The 21,573-nt window shown below is 38.6% G+C and overlaps 1 protein-coding gene across 6 annotated transcripts in view; it reads right to left on the bottom strand.

Annotated features, from left to right (window-relative positions):
• The window catches only part of USP40 (ubiquitin specific peptidase 40), a 77,274-nt gene that overhangs the window by 27,832 nt on the left and 27,869 nt on the right, over nucleotides 1-21,573 (bottom strand). For all 6 annotated transcript variants that reach the window (XR_011994116.1, XR_011994117.1, XM_072719132.1 and 3 more), the window contains 8 exons: nucleotides 15,733-16,033; nucleotides 12,727-12,808; nucleotides 11,050-11,221; nucleotides 8,621-8,705; nucleotides 7,225-7,295; nucleotides 6,174-6,493; nucleotides 3,612-3,735; nucleotides 2,109-2,166 (listed from right to left, as the gene is read on the bottom strand). Coding sequence is in view for 4 of the 6 variants with exons in the window: in XM_072719132.1 (XP_072575233.1) it covers nucleotides 2,109-2,166; nucleotides 3,612-3,735; nucleotides 6,174-6,493; nucleotides 7,225-7,295; nucleotides 8,621-8,705; nucleotides 11,050-11,221; nucleotides 12,727-12,808; nucleotides 15,733-16,033 (1,213 nt within the window). In the remaining 2 variants the exon portion in view is untranslated. The remainder of the gene's footprint in view (nucleotides 1-2,108; nucleotides 2,167-3,611; nucleotides 3,736-6,173; nucleotides 6,494-7,224; nucleotides 7,296-8,620; nucleotides 8,706-11,049; nucleotides 11,222-12,726; nucleotides 12,809-15,732; nucleotides 16,034-21,573) is intronic.

The raw sequence follows: 21,573 nt of genomic DNA, 5'->3' as shown, positions 1-21,573 counted from the left end.
ACATGTGGAACTGCTCTACATCTTCACTAACACTGGTTTCGCTGGTCCTTCAATTTTAACCATTCCACTGGTGTGTAGTGGTATATCATCATGGATTCAGTTTGAGAGTTAATGACACTAAGCATCTTTCCCTGAACTTGTTGGTCTTCCATAGGTAAATGCTGAAGGTAGGTGTTCTTTTGTAAAGTGTCCTCCCCATAGGCCCAGACAGCTTGCTGACCCCTGCTTTACATCAGCTCCTGTCCCAGGACCTAGCGTCTTGACGCCTACAACTTTAGAGTAAGTCTTGAAATCAGGTAGTTTAACTCTTCCAACTTTGTTCCCTCTCCCCTCAAACTGGTGGGATACTGTAGGTTCTTTGCATTTCCATGTAGAGTGAATCACCTCATCAATTTCTCTCTTTCACACAGACACACGCACACACAGTGCTAGGATTCTGAGTGAGGATGATGCACTGAGTTACAAATTGATTTTGGGGGAATCCACTCTTTACCAATGTCATATTTTCCAATCCAAAAACATGGTGCATTATTCCCCTTATTTACATGTTCTCGGGCAGCCCCGGTGGCCCAGAGGTTTACCGCAGCCTTCAGCCCAGGGTGTGATCTTGGAGACCTGGGATCGAGTCCCACGTCAGGCTCCCTGCATGGAGCCTCTTCGCCCTCTGCCTGTGTCTCTGCCTCTCTCTCTCTCTGTGTCTGTCATGAATAAATAAATAAATAAAATCTTAAAAAAAAATTCATACATGTTCTCTGTCTTTTCACAGGGATATTTTCTTGTTGTCAGTGCATAAATCTTGCACATACTTCATTACATTTATCCCCAAGTATTTCATATCTTATGCTATTATAAATGTTCTCCTAATTTCATTTCCCATTTTTTTTTTGTTGTTAGTAAACATACAATGGATTTTTGTGTATTGATTTTCACTTATTAAACTCACTAGTTCTGGTAGCTTTTTAATAGAATCCTTTAGATATATAGACAGTAGGCACATCAACAGTGCTCACTACCACTGCATTTGAAAGCCAATCAAACACACAATGATAGTCACTCATACCCACTAGCTTGGCTATAGTCAAGAAGACAGATACAAATACTGGCAGTGGAGAAAGCACACTGCTCGCACACTGCCAGTGGGGACGTAAATGATTCAGCCAAACCACTTTGGAAAGTAGAACGGCAGTTTCTTATTAAGTTAAATGCAAACCTGCCATACAAGCCAGCAATTACAATCCTGCATAACTATCTGAGAGAACTGAAAACATGTCCACACACAGACTAACATGCAAATGTGTATAGCAGCGTTATTCATAAAATCCCCAAAGCAGAAACAATCCAAATGTCTATCAAGTGGTGGGGAAATAAAATGTGATTGATCCATACAATGGAATACTAGTCAGCAATAAAAAGGAACACATTCCTGACACACCCTAAATCATGGATGAACCTCAAAAACAGTATGTTAAGTGAAAGAAGTTTGATGCAAGGGAGTATATATATAAGGTTCCATTTACTTAAAATGTCCAGAAAAGTCAGTCTAGAGACAGAGAAAGTAGATGAGTGGCTGGTGGGGCTGGGAATGCAACAGGGGTACGAGGAATCTTTTTGGAGCAACGGAATATTCTAAAACTGGACTGTGTGGATGGAGAGTGGGTAAATTATATCTCAATAGAGCTGTTAAAGAAAACCTAGTGCTGAGTGAAAAGCGAGTTTCAGAACGTTATACTCAGTATGACAGATTTAAATGTGAAAATACAATAGAGACATACACCTATATATGGAGGCATAATGTGAACGGAACAATATGAACACATACAGTAGATACACACCCAAATCAGATCTACTGGTTGCATCTGGGGAGGGAGACTAGGTCTGTGGAGGAGAATGTAGAGAAATTTGACTTCATTCGCAATGCTTTAAACAACAATAAAAACATGACAAAATGTTAACATTTGTCCATTTTGGGTGGCAGAGTGCATGAATTTTCCCGAATATTTTTTGTACTCCCATATATATATTTTTTAACCAAAAGTCAAAACACAACTGAATTAAACAAAAAAAAAAAAAAAAAAAAAGAGAGAGAGAGAGCAAACATAAATGATTACCTAGTTCCTTCATTAATTTTAATTCCTTTATGGCTTTAATTCGAATATCAAACACCACCTAAAACAGAGAAATAAATTTGTGACTCTGTGTGTGCAAGAACAATGGGAGAGGAGGGCACGAGGGTCATCAGTAGGCGCATCCACAGCTCAGCTGACTTACCAATTACTGGACAGAGTTTCTGCCTACTTGAAAAAAATATTTTTTTTCCACCTCTGACATTCATTTTCTACCTTCTACTCAGTTAACAACAAAAACTGGGATCTTAATAGCTAAGGCTTTACCAAACTGATGGTAACTAGGACAGAAAGACACAAAGCTGAAGAAACAGTTCTAGCTACAGAGGCAAAAAGCTGAAAACCCACACTAACATTTCTAATGAGAGCAAACAAGAGAAGATGCAGTTAATCCTATTTCTTTATGTTAAGAATGATGAATTTAGGGCCAATGAGGATTAAAAAAAATACAAAAATGTACAACACTAATCCAAGGGCACTATTTAAAATTTTTGTTTAAATCACTTTTTAGACTGTTTTCTTTCTTTTTAGTTTAGACTGCCTCTAGGCTGTAAAACTGTGGAAATTTGGGGGTAAAGGTAATATCAACAACAACAGACTGGACCCTCCCAGCAGTGTCCTACACAGGACTGAAGTAACCAGGACTTCACCAGAGCCTCCCACTTAGGGTCAGGGTGGCAAGTCGCCTGAGCTCCAGAGCACTGGCTTAATACTGTGCCCTCTATTGTACAAACAAATACTCATGCACTTTAGGAGATTATAATATTGATAGAAAACATTTTAACAGGTTTCTTTTGATGTTATAGAAAAAAAAAACCTTAATGAATTGAGACTACATAAATATGAAAAGATGTTTCCCAGAATGATGTTTACGGAGACCAGGGTCATAGTCTTCAAGTGGAGAACTGAAGGACTCCCTTTAAGAGCAGCTGGCTTTATACAGAACACAGAGTACCATGTAGAGCAATTTAAGATAAGCTTAAAAAACAAAAACAAAAACAAAAACAAAAAAAAACCACCACCAAAAAACAACACAAAAACAAAACATAAATGCCTGGTTTAAAAAAATAGAGAAAATATTGTGGGAAAATAGTATTTTATATGTATCAAAGCTAGCGGATCCCATTAACTAATTCAATAGGCAAACCCTACGTTCTAATTGTAGGCTTTGGGTAGAAAAAAGGCATATATTTTCTTAAAATACACTGAGGGCTAATCCAGGTAAACAAGCAGTAATCAGATGTTAACAATAAAATGATTCCCTCCCCCATAAAGTAAGCTCTACACCCCATGTGGGGCTTGAACTCATGACCTTGAGATCACGTGCTCTATGGATTGAGCCAGTCCAGGTGACCCAAGAAGTGGATTTCTTAAGATCTAGAAACCCACTGAGACAAGCGTTCTGGAAGATTTCAGGGACTGCTTTCTAAATCAAACTCTGGTAAACTGGAAAACTGTCCACCACACTTAAAACTATGATCTACTCACTGTGTTCACAGTTGCTGATATTTTAACTTGCTTCTCTTCGGATCCTAATTCGCATAAATTTTGAACTTGGAGCCAGTTGACCTCATTCATACCAGTGAACCATTTCCCTTGTTTGAGCAACAGACTGTAGGAATAAAGACATTTTAAAAACATGTCTTTACACAGTGCTTCTATGGACTTTCAGAAGGGATCAGAAAATTAACACTTTTCCTTAGGCACCACTTCCAAAATCCTGTACGTGTCCTTTGATGTGACTAATGAAAGGTGACCAAGGTCTCCTGAGTTGGTTTTAAGAAAGCTATCTTTTTAGGGCAGTGTTAGGCCATTGTGCATGGAGTCTATATTTAGGACTCCAAGTATTCTTTGACTTATACAAATAATTTGTTGTCACTTTTTTTGTTTTGTTTTTTGTGTTGCCACACTTTTCAAAGAGAAGTGTTGTATTGGACTTTTGCCTGCACACTGGAATTACTGGGCGAGCTTTTAGAGTATTGATGCCAGAAGTCCAAGCACAGGATTTAAATTCAGTTTAATAACAGGACAGCCATGCACAGTTGTGTAGACAGACACTGCTTAAAAGTGCCACATATAAGGGGTATCATTTCCATCAAACGTGTATTTTTATTACAGTGTTATTTTACGACAGCAGATGGCCTAAGAGAACAAGTAGGGTGTCTTGTTCTAACAAAATTTTCCTACACATAGTAGGAAAGGGTCTTGAAGAAGGAGAGACTTCCTAATTCACACAGAGGCCCTGCAAGGGGGGCAGAAGTCTTCTTGGCTCTGTGTGTCAGAGCCCCAAACACAATTCTACTCTTTATTTCAGCTCTTCCACCCTGGGAGTACCCCTTAAGTTAGCAATCCTAAACACAGCAAAATTTTAAGCACAAAGATGTTCCCTGAAGACTATCCTGAAATGGTGAACGACTGGATGAGGACAGTGATGACACCACTACCTTTTAGCACGTTCAGACATGCTATAAACACTGAACTCCTGAACCCTACGGTTCTAGGAAGCTGCTGCTAATTTTTATCCTCATTTTGCTGAAGAAACTGAGTGGAGGATGATGAGGTGACCTGCACACAGTCACTATGTCAGGAAGTGATAAAGCTGTAAACAAGCCTGGGGGGCCGGGTCGGGTCCTCGTCCTCACCCCTGCACAGACTGCCTAGCCTGGGAACACAGTTTAGGTAAACTACAGCAACAGAGATTGCGACAGAGCCACACCACGAGGTTTATGAAGTGTCTACAGAGACGGGGGCGTGGTGGGGAGCAGGATATTACCGTCCATGAAATAATCATTATTTAATTGAAAAAGGAAAAAAACCTTCAAAACAAAAAGCCCATTATTTGAGCTCAGGGCAACAGGAAAGCTAACAGTGACTGCCACTGCCCAGGTATGACAGGGACACTGTTTTGGGCCTCCTGTCTTCACTTCTGTATTTCCCAAGTCCTAATACGTGTTATACTACTTTGTTTTTATATTTAAGTTTTGACAGGGAGGAGCAGAGGCAGAGGGAGAGAATCTTAAGTAGGCTACACAGCGAGCGTGGAGCCGATATGGAGCTCAATCCCGCAACCCCGAGATCATGACCTGAGCCGGAAGAGTTGGATGCTCAACTGACTGAGCCACCCAGGCGCCTCACGTGTAATACTTTTATAAAGGGACATATAATAAACTTTTAAATTAAACAAAGTGCAGAAATAAGTGCCTGGAAAACACTTGTCCTGAAGAGCAACAGTGATAAATACCAAATAAAGACTGTTTCAAGTGCTCTGCCTCCGTGTCACAGCCCCTATTAGTGATAAAGTGGAGACTCTGTAACCTAAGTATATTCACAGCACCGATCAAGCAGGGAACGGGTCTGTGGCTTGCAACCTCAAGTCCTCAATATATGGAAACCGAGGGGTTACAGGGTAGGAGAGACTGACGAGGGTTACAGTGTAGGAGAGACTGACGACAGAAATGTATCATAACAGACGCGGATGACCAAACGCGGATGGGCAGCACTTCTGAGCTTCCAGTGGGACTTGCGGGAACCAAGAGAATGATTCCCTACGTAACTGCCCTATGTGGGCAGCTAGGAGGGTCGCAAGAGTCCGGAAAAGGATTACAGTGAAAACCTGAATTCCCTTTTGGGAGTCTTATGACAAAACATATATTTAGCTACATCCTAATCTCCTCCTCCTGAAAAGATTCAGGAACTTTCTTTGTGAGAATGTACCTACAGTTTTGTACTGAGTGCTAATCAGAATTCATCTGACAGGATTCTGCTTTATAAACAACTAATCTAGACTGTAACTCATCTATCCCTATATTATTTAGTTACCACATTTACCAATAAATAAAAATTTAAAAAAAAATCACGTTATAATGTCACCTTCCTCCAAGCTGCCAAACCCAGAACACTCTTGTATACGATATACAGGATACAAAGTTTGGGAACAAAGAAAAATACTGAACTCCTCTCATTATTAAAATAAAACTTTAGAGTTCTAAGGGACAGAACTATCATTAAAGTAACTTAAATTAGGAATTCTCTTATGTTTCAGCAGGGTACCTGTTATCATCACTAGAATCCTGCACAAGAACCGAGCTCCGGTTTCTGAGGCCCTGCTCTCTGAACGTCTTCTTCAGGTCCTCCTTGGGAATGGCAACCCAGTTCTCTTCCCCGGCAGGGTCAGTGGTGTTGATGAAGAGGACACCCACGGGGGCCGCCAGAGCTGTGAGCACAGCGCCCACTTCCGCATTGGACGGAAAGACATGTGGTGACTCTACCAACTGCTGACACTTTTCCCCCTCGCTGCTTGTTGCTAGATGAAGAACATTTAAGAGCAGAGGTTCACAGTCACTACCAGTTGGAATCTGGATGCCACCAACCTATGATAATAGTAAGACAACCATTAGTATAGTTTCTATTTGGCAAAATCAAGTCAACATATTCACGTAGCAGGAGATTACTCTTACAGAATTCTTATTTTTTTTCTTTTCAAGTGAAATAAAGTTTTCACGAATGTCTTGTTTGCACCAAAACTTGAGATTTTTTCCTTTGAAACCTTATTTTATCCATCTTTTATTTTCTAGGAGAGCAATGTGGAGTGGAGACAGATATGTACAAGTCCTGAGCAGTGGTATTAAAGCCTTGCAGGGTGGAGAGAGGAAGGAAAGGAAGAAAGAAAAAAAGCCTTGGAAATATATGAGACAGACCAAGGACAGACCACAGAGTGGGTGAGATGCTCCTTGCCTTACTTGGAGAACCCTATATCTGCTCCTGTAGGTCACACCCCTGACTCAGGGCAGCCACCTGCCCCCCTCTGAACTCCCTCAGGGAGCATGTGCAGAACTCTACCTGCAGCACCTGTGTTAGTGTGATTCCTTACACCTGGACCACCTGAAGGGCGGACTGCATGTTCCTTCGTATGGAGCCTCTGGCCCAGCCAATGCACTTGATAAACATCTCCTTTGCATACGACTAACACTGATTGTACTTAAAATTTGTCAGATGTTTTCTAGCATCTAGTTGCCTTCCCATATGCTGAATTAAGTTTTCTTACAATGACACTTAAAAAAACTCAAAAACCATCGTGAATATTTCTTCAATCCGTTCTTACCTCCACCCCATTCCACACAAAGAGGTCTTCCCCGTCTGCAATCTCCAGTTCACACAGCGTCAGGTCATCTCCTAGAAGATGAGGCCATCAGTGAGACCAGGTGTCATGGTCACCAAAAACAACTGAACTAAAGACAGAGCCAAGACACTTAAATATTTGTTTGAAAAAGCATTTTCATCAAGGAAAATTAAGAAAAAGGCAAAGAAAAAGGCATAATTATATTTATTATGTTGGTATTAAGATTATTTTTATCTTTATTGTTCTCATCACACTCTTTAGGTTTTTTTCCTTTTCCACCTTATATAAGCATCTCCCCGTGTTGTTACATAAGCTCCACGAGCATGAGAGCAGGGGAGGCACTGACTGTCCTGGACACTGCAGGCAGGAGCGAGGCTCAGGCAGCACGTGGCCCCAGACCCAGCACGAATGAGCTGTCTGTCCTGTGTACTTCATCGCCAAGCTTCAGTTTTCTTGTTTAGGAAATCAGGTAAAAGAATTTTGTGAAGATCAAATGAGATAATTACATAAAACTTATCTCTGTACTTGGTGCAGTGAAGTGCAAGATAAATGTTATGGGAGCTGCTACTATTGTTATTGTTTTGCTGTGATTCACGGGTAGTAAATACTTTTAAGCTCTCCAAGTACTTTCATTTTGCTACAAAACCTGAAGCTGAGAGTTGGGTTAAACAAACAAACAAACAAATAAATAAATAAAATTCCACAGGCTTTTATTATTATTATTTTTAAAGATTTTTATTTATTTATTCATGAGAGACACAGAGAGAGAGAGAAAGAGAGAGAGAGAGAGGCAGAGACACAGGCAGAGGGAGAAGCAGGCTCCACACAGGGAGCCCGATGCGGGACTCGATCCCGGGACTCCAGGATCACACACTGGGCCAAAGGCAGGTGCTAAACTGCTGTGCTACCCAGGGATCCTTACTTTTATTATTTTCAAAAAAGATTTATTTACTTGAGAGAGAGAGAGAGAGAGAAAGTGTGAGCAGGAGAGGGAGAGAGAAAGAGAGTCTTAAGCAGATTCCTCCCTGAGCTCAAAGCCTGACATGGGGCTTGATTTCACAATCCTGAGATTATGACCTGAGCTGAAACTAAGAGTAGGATGCTTAATGGACTGTGCCACTCAAGCACCCCTACAGCCTTTAAAAAAATTGTTTTTGTGGAGAGGTAGCCTTAATTTCAAAAAATATAAAATATTTGTTAGCAAAGTCTACATATTACAGAAATCAGATAAATTGTTTGAAAATAGACCATGTGATGATAGCCTAGTTAAAAAGGTAGTAGTTAGGGGAAAAGACTGGCTAAGAGCAGAAAATCACTGATGAGCCCCATAAAATATAAATATAGGAAATGAGTTGCAGTGTTTTAATATTTATCTTACCATCAAGCATCTGGTAAACGTGAAGTCCTGCTGGTACAAGTTTTGCCACACTAAGAACCATATCTCCTTCCCAAAATTCTAACAGCTACAGATTATTAATGGAAGAAAAGAGAACAATTAGAAGTAACATGAATGTCACATTTCCAGGTGAAAGAACAACACTGTACTATTTTCCATATGTTTAGATGATACAGGGAGCTGGCAAATGAGTACGCCCATCCCACCCAACACCAAACTGTGGCAAGAAGACTTCACTTGTTGCTAAATTAGCCAAATCCTAAAATGGTTAATGTCATCCGTTAGTGACTGGAGAATGCTGGCATACACAACAAACATGATGACCACCAGAACAATTGTACTTAATTTATGGAAAGATCACACTTTTATCGGAAGGTGAACTGATCCACGTGGCAGCCCAGAAATCTTTGTCCAAAAGAGCAAAAATTATTTGTTTAATTAGCACCTTTCAGGGAAAAGCAGCATTGACTCTAGCACACATCAAAATTCTCATGAACTTGAAAGGAATGTTTCATGCCATAAATTCAAAAAGTGGCATTACCAGTTTGTATGTGACCATGGATTTGTTTTTTAAATTTCTAGATCCAAGACTCTGGGGACTGGTTATCACACCAGAATAACATCCCCCATAAAGTCAGTCCTATACACCTCTCTCCATAACAGCACAAGATAGTTCTCTTAATAAGAAATTGCCTATTTATAAGTGGTTTGTTAGCAACACCAATCTTATAGCCTCCCACTAGCGGCTCACTTCTAAGATAATAGAGATATGCACTTCAAACCCCAGAAAGCAGACTGTAGCAAATCTAAAACTTACAAAGATGAATGGGTCTCTTCCATTTGAAAGGTTCTCTAGACAGGGTCAGTTCCCCAAGCCCACCTATCCCAACACTGTGGGACCCGCTCAGCAATGAACTTTAAAAGTGCAAAAATTCAGAAACATTAGGAAATTTTAGAAATCCTGATACTAATATAAACACTGAAATATTCAAGTCAAAAAAGAAACTAGCTTGCTTTTCTTTGTACAAGAGAAAAATAAAGCTATTAATTTTGGGGCTTGATATGAATTTTCCAGAAAATTATTTCTGAAAAAACAAAAGCTTACATTTTCTAAGATTTATTTATTTGAGAGAGAGAGAGATAGAGAAAAAGAGAGAAAGAGTATGAGCGAGCATGAGCAAGCATGCATGCACTAGGGGTACGTGCAAAGGGAGAAAGAGAATCTCAACCAGACTCCCCGTTGAGCTTGGAGTCTGACTCAGGGCTTGATCTCATGATCCTGAGATCATGACCTGAGCTGAAATCAAGAGTTGGATGCTTAACTGAGCCACCCAGGGCTCCAAAGCCTGCATCTTCTATTTTTCCTTTTCCTTGAAGAGGAAGAAGTAGTGACAGGGGAAGAAGTGTGATCAAAAGGAAGGAAAGCGTAAGGAGACAGGGCTGAGGCCTAGTCCTACCACAACCAGAAGTCTGACTGCGGGTAAGCCACTAGATCTCTCTAAATCACAAGTTTTTCACCTTTAAAATTAGCTTGCCTTGAGGTTGCCCTGAGATTAAAGAACCAAAGGACAAATTTTTTTTTTTTTTTTTCAAAGGACAAATTTTATATGAAGGCACTAGAAGTAAAAGAACAGTACCACTGCTGCCATTAAAACACACTCGGATCAATTACTCTGAGGCAAGGATTTATAATAATGCTTGTTTTTGCTGCACAACAGAAAGTATTTTCCTTCCCTGAAATATCTTAGTAATACATGCTATTCTATACTTAGGAAAGGGAGAAATATTAGTTGCTTTTGTTCATTTAGCTCTTGGATTTAGGCAACATGCTTATCTTTTTTTTTTTAATAAATGATTTTATTTGCGAGTGAGCACCCATGTACACATGCAGTACACACGTGTACAAACTCGTGTACACACGCTGAGTAGGGAGCCTGACTGGGGCTCAATCCCAGGACCCTGAGATCATGACCTGAGCCAAAGGCAGACACTTACTGAGCCGCCTAGGTGCCACAGCAACATGCTTATCTTTATCTTTTTACTCCTTTCTCTTAGAAAAAAATAATTTAAAAAATTAGTCAAAAAATAATTTTCTTTTATTCTTTATTCTCCAAAAAAGAGACAGTCTTATACTCTTTTTATACTCTCCAAAATAAGATATGCCAGGCTTGATTCTCCCCTGAAAGCCTGCTGGCAGGACAGTGTGGGTCTCACCTGTGCAGAAAAGCCTCTCTAAAAGATGTGTAAGTAAGAAGAGAACATCTGGGTCAACTCTTAGGACGAGAGGCAGATGCAGGATTTTAAGTGCTTTGAAAATAAATAGTTGTATCCTAAATAGGATTTCTGAAAGGGAGACTCCAGCTTGAGATGGACCTTAACATCTAAATTAAGAGGAAGCAAGGCTAAATTACCTGAAATATTGATTGTCGAAGATCTCCTAAAGTTTTTCTTTTATCAAAGGTTAAATCCCATGTGCTTTCTGCTTGAGAGACGACTGGGTGTAGAGCGCCATTGAGGAAATGATAATGAGGGCCCAGGTGGAGATGCAAGTCAAAATTATTGTCTATAGAATCACATTCTGCCCTTTAAAGAGTCATAAAAAATATGTAAATGCTATGTTTTTATAACAGTTTCATCCCAAACCAAAAATGCTTGATTTACAATATAAATTAGTTCTCTATCCTAAGTAACTACATTATTATTAATGTCCTTCTCTTCCATGCTCCAAAATTTACTCATTTTAGTTTTTCAATGAACAGCAAAATCTCAGCTCTGCCAGCACAAATTCCAAGGAAAATGAATTTTAATCCACACCGTGTAGGGCTACTCTGATTAATCTTACAACCCTGAGATTACAGTTACAAATAAGGGGGAAACCTCTTCCTGTAATTGTGTTAACTGCCAGATTTACAAACTTCTTTTTCATCCTCACTTCCACTAGACCCCATGGACACTCTGTAAATATTTAAAGTGAATCTTGTGGTCCTCCAGTCAACTCTACGAGGTGGAACATCCTCAGCAGTGGCCCAGAGCTGGCGGCTCTCCTCTGCATCCACCACTGGGCCACCTTGCAGCCAGTGGCCAACACTCCACTGTGGGCAGTCCGGCCCGTGGAGGGCTGGACGAGGGCCCTGCCCCTGCCCCGATACTCCAGACCCAATTCTGTTAATGCGATCGAAGACAGTACTAGCTTTTCTGATGGCCACATAAAAAAGTTTACTGTTGGCTGGCAAAACCCCGTCGGCAGCTGCTGCTGTCGTCGTCGTGAACACCCACTGCTGGTCTGCACCCACTCAGGCAGGTTATTTTTCCTGTTTAAGATATTTTACCCTAGTTCTTCTATTTCTAGTGTCCTGATGCCCTTTCTTGGTTTGCCATTCAGTGTACCTGTTCTTTCTTCCCCCACTTTGAAGCCAATGATACAAATGTTGAACACATCCTGGCTACATAATCAATCAGCCATGGTGGTCCACAAGGAGGCCATGAGAACATCCACTACCCTAACCCAGTATCCCACTGACCCTGTCAGAGAGCAAATAAAGATACAGTTCTTCAGGGTCCACGGTGAGACCTCAAAGGAGTACGTGAGATCATCGAGTTCTCACAAACTATGCCTGTGATTACCTGAGAGAGGTTTCTACTGGGACTGGCAGTAAGGCCGGGAGTTTGCAGAACCCTTTCCTTCCTTCCTTATACGTACCTCGAGCCTTCAGTCACTGCGTTCTGGTTCTACACAACTACCTAACTACTAAGGTGTGACTTTCATGCAGGCTCTCCCTGCACCTAGGGAATCACCTGACGGGCCAGGATGCAATTCACTTAACGCTCTACACGTTCACCGATTTTGAGAGGCTTTGTAGGCTTCATCTCTACTTAGCAATGGCCAAGTATGTGACACTGTTTCATTCACTCTCACAGGTTTCAAAGTAAGATACTCTCCCTACAAAAATTCAGCAGCTACACAGACACTGGCATTGATTAATTGGCTTTTTTCCTTTTTAATTTTCCTGACTGAATACTTAAGACCTAAATGAGATCCTCATTCTCTGGAAAAAACCATTCCAACTCTAGAAGTAAGTTAAAATTACCTTTTTGTTTGCAGTTCAATGTTGGCTGCGTCCATTTCATTCAGCAAATGACACGGAACCCCGTATCTTGGATTAGCTCGAGCTGTGAACAAAACATTTCATTAAGTTGGGCTGACTAAATGGAATCTGGCTGCTGGGAATCTGGCAAGGACGCGCTGGGAGCTAGGAAGCCTTTACTATCTGTGTATGCTAACTTCCTGTAGCATCTCAATTTTCCCATTTGAAAAATGAGAACATTAGAACAAATGAAAGATAAACAGTTCTTTATGCCAAGCTAGAAGGATTCCATCTCTTTAATTTTCTTTAAATATACTTTTTAAAAAAAACACCCACTATTTTCTTCCTGGTAACAAATACAGTAATTGCCACTATAAAAATTCTGGAAATTGTTTTTACAATATGGAAGATATTTTTATAGCTATTATCTGTAATCCCATTCCCAAGCTCAAATCTGTTATATGTACTTCTGGTCTTTCCTCTATACCTACACAATGTGTATATGCACATGTACCCACACACATGCACATGCATGCACACATACACACGTGCACACTTATTTAAAGCAACTTGGATTCTATTTAATAAATCCATAACATGATTTTCATTTCATATTTGTGAAAGTTTTAAATGATTACATAGTAGCCCATTCTATAAACAGCATAATTAATCTAACCAATCTGTATCTGTTAGGTATTTAGGTGATTTCTAGTCATAAAATAATGAGAATAACAAACATCTTTGAACATGAATATTTATACACAGCTCTGATTATTTCAAAACAAATTTGTAAAAGTAGAATTACTGGTTTAGGGTTTTTAAATACATATAATCAAACTGGTTATAAGATTTTATTTACCTACCAACTGTAGAGGAGGTGCCAACTGTTGAGAGCAAGACTAACAGAAACGTTTAACTTGGTAGGAAAAAAGTGGCATCTCATTGCTGTTTCAATTCCTATTTTTTTTTATTATGAATTAGGTTGAATTTTTTGTTTTTATTTTTTTTTTTTTTATTTTTTTTTTTTGAGACAAGAGCATGAGCGGGGCAACTGGCAGAGGAAGAAGGACAAGCAGACTCCCCCACTGACAGCAGGGAGCCCCACACAGGGCCCAATCCCAAGACCCCCGGGATTATGACTTGAGTTGAAGGCAGATACTTTACTGACTGAGCCACACAGGTGCGCTTGATTTTTTTTTTTTTTTTCTAGTTTGCTGGTTGTTCCTATTTCTTCTTTTGTACATTGCCTATTTAAGTTCTTTTCCCAGTTTTCTACTAAGAACAATGGAATGTATGTAAAAGCACACTGTAGATGGGAAATAAATTTGTCATCTACTTTGCTGTTTCCCATTAGACTTGTCATTTGCTTTTTATATTAAGGTTTATAACATTTTTCCTTAATTTTTCTTTCTTTGCATTTAAGCTTAAAGAAGTCTCCTCTACTTTAGTATCAGAAAATATATTTTATACATTTTAAGGTTCTCTTTTAACATAAATATTAAAGAAACTAGAATTTCATTTAAGTGATGACTATAGTCACTTGGTTACACTGCTAATTCAAGTGATTGGCAGCTAACCAACTTCCCAGCTCTATTTGAATAAGTCACTCTCCTCCCATTTATCTGAAAAGTCACCTTACAATGGATTAAAATCTTAAAAATACTTGGACAGATTTCTGGGCTGGCTCTCCTCCAGTGACCTGTCCACCTCTCCACACAAACACTGCAGTGTCTGAACTGCTGGAATTCTACAAATAGGTTTTTAATGAGGGAGTGAATCCCGTTCGGTGAGTCTTTCTCTACTTTTCATTAATGTTTACCTCTCTAGATGAATTTTAGAATCATTTTGCCAAGTTCCATCTCTTTATCCGCCGACTTTTATTCAATCCTAAACTAAGCGGAAAACTATCATTCAGTAGTCAAGTCATACACATACTAAAATCCCAATTCAGACAAAAAGGCAAGACTCCATCTGAACATATTCTTTTTTTGTTGATATATATTTCTATAACTGTGCATTCTGCTTCAGAATATTTGTATGACTATATGTTTCTTCCCCCTCAGAAAAATAAAGCCTAGAATTCCTGGTTAAACCGAGTAATTATGTAACTGTCTTAAAACCAGAAAGTTAATTTCCTTTGACTCACATGCAAATTAGTAACTGCTTTCTTCTTATGGTTTTATTTTTTTAAAGATTTTATTTATTTATGAGAGACAGAGAGGGAGAGGCAGAGACACAGGCAGAGGGAGAAGCAGGCTCCCTATGGGGAGCCTGATGCAGGACTCAATCCCAGGATCCCAGGATTATGACTTGAGCCCAAGGCAGATGCTTAGTAACTGAGCCACCCAGGTATTCCTCTTCTTATCCTTTATAAAAATGATTACTATTCTCATTCCCTAAGAACAGCACCCTTGTTTATAACTACAGATATGTCTCCGAGGATTTTTTTATTTGAGTGGACTTTGGGAAGTGACCAAAGTCTTACATACTGATTCATGTTAGTGGTTTCATTAAAAAATTAATCATTGTGAGTCTCAGTGTTTAGTATAAGCCATCTTAGAAGATTTAACAAAGAAGATATTTCAATTGCTCATAAAACACACTAATTATCTTGAGGGAAAGGAAAAAGGAGGGCAATAAAAGAAAACATACAAAAACAAGACCAAGGCCACTTACAATTCAAAGGCAACAAGTACATGCCCAAATGGTAGAGCCAAGTCAAGCACAGGGCAAGTTGGTCCACACAACAAGAAACCATTATGCAATCCAAGAAAACCAATTTTGAAACACCAACTATGGCCTCGTATCATCAGAGAGGGAAAAAATAAATATATAATTATAAAACAACAGGTTGTTGGATTTCTTTTGGCATAATGTATTTCTTACTCTTAGCCTGAAAATACTTAAAAATGTTCCAAGAGTAAACTTTCTTTTAAAAGGGTAAAAATTCAAATAGCATTCAATATTTATCTTCTAACATCATGAATAGGCACATTTCTCTTTCCATACCTTCAGGGGGTCTCTGCAACTGAGATTTCCGATAAAACAACATGTAGGCACTTTCTTTACCCTGAAACTGCCGTTCAATATCCTTTTCCTTGATTGGTTGGACTTTGGAATCATTTATATCAAACCAGTGGGGACAGGAGGTTCCATCATTTAGTCCTGGGGATTCTGAAGTTAGTGTCTTGAAAATGTGTTGATCACTCCTTGGGAAATGAGACTCAGCCTGGAGAGAACTGTTCTTCAATAGACTAACTGTACTTTCATCTGGACTGAGTAGAAATATCTGGGAATGAAGCTCTAAGAACTATACAGAAACAAAGAACAAATACGAGGTTAATAACTTTTTTTTTTTAATTGGACAAAATAAAAAAACTACATCTTCCTCTCTGTGACTAGATATTTGTACTTTACCTTTATTTTTGGCCTAGCAAGCTAAGTGGGGGAAAAAAAAATCCATTTGAGTCATGATAAAACATTTAATGAAAACAGTGCTTTCTGTTAAACAGTGTAACAGATCAAGGGAGAAAGCTGCCATGCCACAGTCTAAAGAATATTTTAATTATACTCTACTAACACCATTTTTAAAAAGTACTTTACTAAAACAGATTAGAACAAACACTTCCAAGATGTTTAAGCAACCTAAACATACAGAGCACAAAACAAAAGCAGTCACAGAGTGAAGCACTACATAAGAGAATTTTAAAACTAGTGACTCAGACAAACTCTGTTGGAATAAAGTAATAATTATAAGCCTCCAATGTCATGTAACATTAACTAAACCGATGTTGTCTGTCCAGGAAGCTGGCAGGTTAGCTCAGGAAATCAAAGCACAGAAAGCTAATGTCTTAATCCCAAAAACGATTTCTTAAGTTCTAGCTGAAGGATTGGGAAGAAAAAAGCATTCTTCCTCACTGCCTACCCTCCCTTTCCATCCCTACGCTCCTCTCACTCTCTGATTGCTAAGTGGCCCTGCAACAACTTTTCTCTCAGCACAAACTTAGTTTATTTGGAAAATCACTTGGGAGGCATATGCAACATCTGCTTAGCCCATCAATCAATATGGAAAGGTGACTTTCTTATTTTTCACTTGGAAAGTACCAACTCTCTAATCAAAGTTATTATTTTATCACCTATACCTGTATCAGGAAACAGGTATATGCCTCAAAGACAATACTGTGTGTAAAAGGTGGTGAAACAGTTTCATAGCTAATTTGTTTAGGTACAAATAATGATTTGAAAACTTTAATGAACTCTCTACTAGCCCTTTTTTCTGTTGTTTGAGAAATGAGTATTAATTTTCAGTCTCAAATTTACCATAGCCTGGTCCCAGTAACAGCAGAGAACTTTTATTGTACTAACTTTTCTAATAAAAAAATGACAAACTCTGACAAAATAATGAAAACAAGTGTTTGGAGAATAACCAAAAACAGGCATAAGGCAGAGAGGATATAATCCCTTCAAGAGGGAAGTGAACTAGGTGAGTTTTACATTAAACCACTGCTTCCCACTTTATAGTGGTGCATGGTAGAAGAGGAAGAGTTCAAGCAAAGGGCAGCAGTCTTTTTAAATTTTTTTTTTTTTTAAGATTTTATTTATTTATTTGAGAGAAAGCTAGAGGCAGCAGGTGCAGAAGGAGCTGCGGAGGGAGAGGGAGAAACAGACTCCTCGCTGAGCAGGGAGCCCGATGTGAGGCTTGATCCCAGGACCCCGAGATCGTGACCTGAGCTGACGGTAGATGCTTAACTGAACCACCCAGGCACCCTAAAGGGCAGTAGTCTTACTGAGCTGAGGAAACAATTTGAAAATTCCAGCGAGTCTAGAAATTGAAAGAGTCACATTAAGGAACCCTGAATCTACACCAAATCACCCTCAAATCCTTGGCTAACTCCTGATGGGTACATGGACAGCCCAAAACCCAAGAAACTCCAGGGAAAGCAACAGCTGGTAGATTCATGATTTAAGCAGAGATTTCTGGGTAGAAAGAACTTGGTATTGAAGTCCTGACAAGACAGAGGCATAGATAAACATTTCAGGCTTCCTACTGAAATCCTAGAAGGGCCATCACTGGCAAGTTTATAAAGGGCCAGACAGTAACTCTTTTAGGCTTTGTGAGTTTAAGAGGCAAACTTGAGGATATTATGTAGGTGCCTATATAACTTTTAAAAAGATAACCATTTAAAATGTAAAGACAGTTCTTAGAGCTCAGGGCTGTCAAAAAAAAAAAAAAAACAAAAAACAAAACAGGCAGCAGGCCATATTCTGCCCACAGGCCACCATTTGCTACTACAACAGACCCACTCTACAAAGCCCAAAATGAAGCTTCCACAGGATCAAGGAGATTCAACATCCTGTTAGAGTATAATGCAAAACTCCTTAAAGAACAATGATATAATCCACAAGGTCTGGTAGGCAATATAAAATTAAATGACACACAAACAGGTCAGTGTGATTTATAATCAAAAAAGGATATAGTCAAAAAAAAAAAAAAAAAAGGATATAGTCAATTCATAAAGGAAATAAAAGTTAATAAGAGACCCAGAAATAATCTAAATGATAGTGAACAGCTATTAAAAATATTTAATTTATATAACTTAATAAAGCCAATTAATCTTCAAAAATTAATTTACAGGAAAGGTTCATGAACACAGTGGGTTCACACAGGAAATTTCAGCAGAGAAATGGATACTCTCAATTAGAGCTAAATGGAAATTCTATAGCTGAAAACTACAGCAAGTAAACAAGAAGTTATAGCAGGACTTAATGGAAGATTGGCTATATCCAAAGAAAGAACCAATGAACTTGAAGATAAAGAATGTAGAATGTAAACTATCCAAGTTGAAGGAGAGGGAAAAATCAGAAAACAAAACAAAACAAAACAAAACAAAAACCAAAACCCAGTTACTTATAATCTGTGAGGAAATCCTGAATGGTCTAATTTATATGTAACTGTAGTCCTAGAAAGAGAAGAAAGAGAAAATGGGACAGACAACCAAACTGAAAATATGATAGTCAAAACTGAAGAGAGACTTCAAGCTATAAATATATAAAACTTAGCAAATACAAAGCAAATAAACACATACTGAGACATATTATTGTAAAACTTAAAAAAAGAAAAAGAAAAAATCTTAAAAGCAGGCAGAGAAAAAGACACATTATGTTCAAGTGAAACTACACTTCTGAGCCAAAATAATGTAAGCCAAAACATAATGGAAGGACACACCCTTAAGGTGCTGAAAGGAAAACAATAAAAACTTTTATTTATTTATTTTAAAGATTTTAAAATTTATTTATTCATGAGAAACAGGCAGAGACACAGGCAGAGGGAGAAGCATGTTCCATGCAGGGAGCCCGACGTAGGACTCGATCCAGGATCCCGGGATCATGACCTGAGCCAAAGGCAGACACTCAACCGCTGAGCCACCCAGGCGTCCCCAAAATAAAGATCTCAATCAAACTAGCAAGAACTGAGAATATTTTCACCAAGACTCTAAGATGGTCATTCTATAAAGACTTGAAGCTCTGTTAGGCTCCAGGGAAATGCAACTAGATGCACAAGTGAATGTGTGAGAAGCAGCAATGAATACCAGAATATATAAATAGAAAACATTATTTTTTCATTAATTTCTTTAAAAGTTGCTTAAGTGTTTAAAATAAAAAAAATAATAAAAATAACACACAGTGGAATTTACATGTAATGGTACAATATAAGGCAACAGCAGATAGGATGAGAGTAGGAAAATGTAGTTCTACCACTGTGAGCATTTTACACTATTCAGGAAGTGGTATACTATTAACTTGTAGGTGGTAAGATTGATTTATGTACAGTATAACTTCCGGAATAAAAATATTAAAGAAATATAGCAATATATTAGCCAACAGAGGAGATTAAGATGAAAGACTAAAAATCACTTGGTTAGTCAAAACGGCAAGGAAGAATGAAGGAGCAAAAAACAGGTGGCAAATAAAAAATAAATACCTCAATAGTAAATTCAAAATAAACCATATTAATTACTGAATTAAAACCAAATGGAGGGAATCCCTGGGTGGCTCAGCAGTTAAGCGCCTGCCTTTGGCCCAGGGCGTGATCCTGGAGACCCGGGATCAAGTTCCACGTCGGGCTCCCTGCACGGAGCCTGCTTTTCCCTCTGCCTGTGTCTGTCTGTCTGTGTCTCTCATGAATAAATAAATAAAATCTTAAAAAAAAAAAAATGGACTGGGACACCTGGGTGGCTCAGAGGTTGAGAGCCTGCCTTCAGCCAGAGCGTGATCCTGGAGTCCTGGGATTGAGTCCCACATCAGGCTCCCTGCATGGAGCCTGCTTCTTTCTCTGCCTATGTCTCTGCCTCTTTCTCTCTCGGTCTCTCATTAATAAATAAAATCTTAAAAAAAAAGTGGGCTACACATCTTAACCTAAAGAAACTATCAAACTATTATCTCACAGAAAACAGATGAACAGTAGAGAAGGATCAACAAATACAAAGCTGCTTTTTTGAAGAGTTTAATAGATGTGATAAACCTCTAGCAAGACTGATGAAAAAGAAAGCTAAAACACATAAATGATCAATATCAAAAATGAAAGAAGGAACATAACATCTGTTCCTATGGACTTTATAATGGTAATATGGTGATATTTCAAACAACTATATGCTAACAAATTTTACTTTATTTTTTTTTTTTTGAGATTTTATTCATTTATTCATGATAGAGAGAGAGAGAGAGAGAGAGAGAGAGGCAGAGACACAGGCAGAGGGAGAAGCAGGCTCCACGCAGGGAGCCCAACGTGGGACTCGATCCTGGGTTTCCAGGATCAGGCCCTGGGCTGAAGGCGGCACTAAACCACTGAGCCACTGGGGATGCCCCAAATTTTACTTTAAATAAAAGAACAATTTACTTAAAAATCACAATTTTCTGAAATAATTAAGAACCAACTCTATACTGTTTGCAAGAGACACAATTGTATACAAAAGCTTGCAGGGTTACATTAATAGCAGACAAGGTAAATTTTTAAGGCAAGGAATACTAGCAGAGATAAAGGAGGGCACTGTATATGTCAGGAGGCCATAAAAATAAAAAATGTGTATGCATCTAATAATATAACTTCTAATAATATAACTTTTTTGCACATGAAGCAAAATTGTCCAAAGTAAAGGGAGGGGCAAATCCACAATAGTTGGAGATTTAAACCACTCTCCTAGTAATTGATAAAGCCAAAAAAAGAGAAAAATTACTAAGGACAGAGAAGAAATACAAACACCATTAACCAACTGGACATAGTTGACATTTACAAAGCAATATACCCAACAACTGCAGAAAATAAGTTTTCCAGTGAATACACAATACACAGCCACACAGACCATATTCTGAAGTGTGAAACAAGTCTCAATAAATTCAAAAGAAAATCACAGACAGTATGTTCTCAGAGTACAATGAAATTAACTAGAGATCGACTTACAGACATAAGAAAAAAGAGAAAAAGAAATCCTAAAATATTTGGAAATTAAGCAACACAATTCCAAAAAAAATCACAAAGGAAATTACAAAATATTTTGAGTGGAATGATAATGAAAACATGCCAAATTGGGCTGCAGCTAAGTTAGTACTTAGAAGGAAATTTATAGCTTTAAAAGCTCATATTAAAAAGGTTCAAGGGCAGCCCAGGTGGCTCAGCGTGATCCTGGAGACCCAGGATCGAGTCCCACGTCAGGCTCTCTGTATGATGCCTGCTTCTCCCTCTGCCTGTGCCTCTGCCTCTCTCTCTGTCTCTATGAATAAATAAATAAAATCTTTAAAAAAATAAAAATAAAAATAAAAATAAAAATAAAAATGTTCAAGGGCAGCCCAGGT

This window comes from Vulpes vulpes, chromosome 9, assembly GCF_048418805.1.
Source record: "Vulpes vulpes isolate BD-2025 chromosome 9, VulVul3, whole genome shotgun sequence".
Lineage (NCBI taxonomy): Eukaryota > Metazoa > Chordata > Mammalia > Carnivora > Canidae > Vulpes > Vulpes vulpes.
The sequence above is the reverse complement of the archived record's forward strand: the minus strand, read 5'-3'. Positions and strand labels throughout refer to the sequence as shown.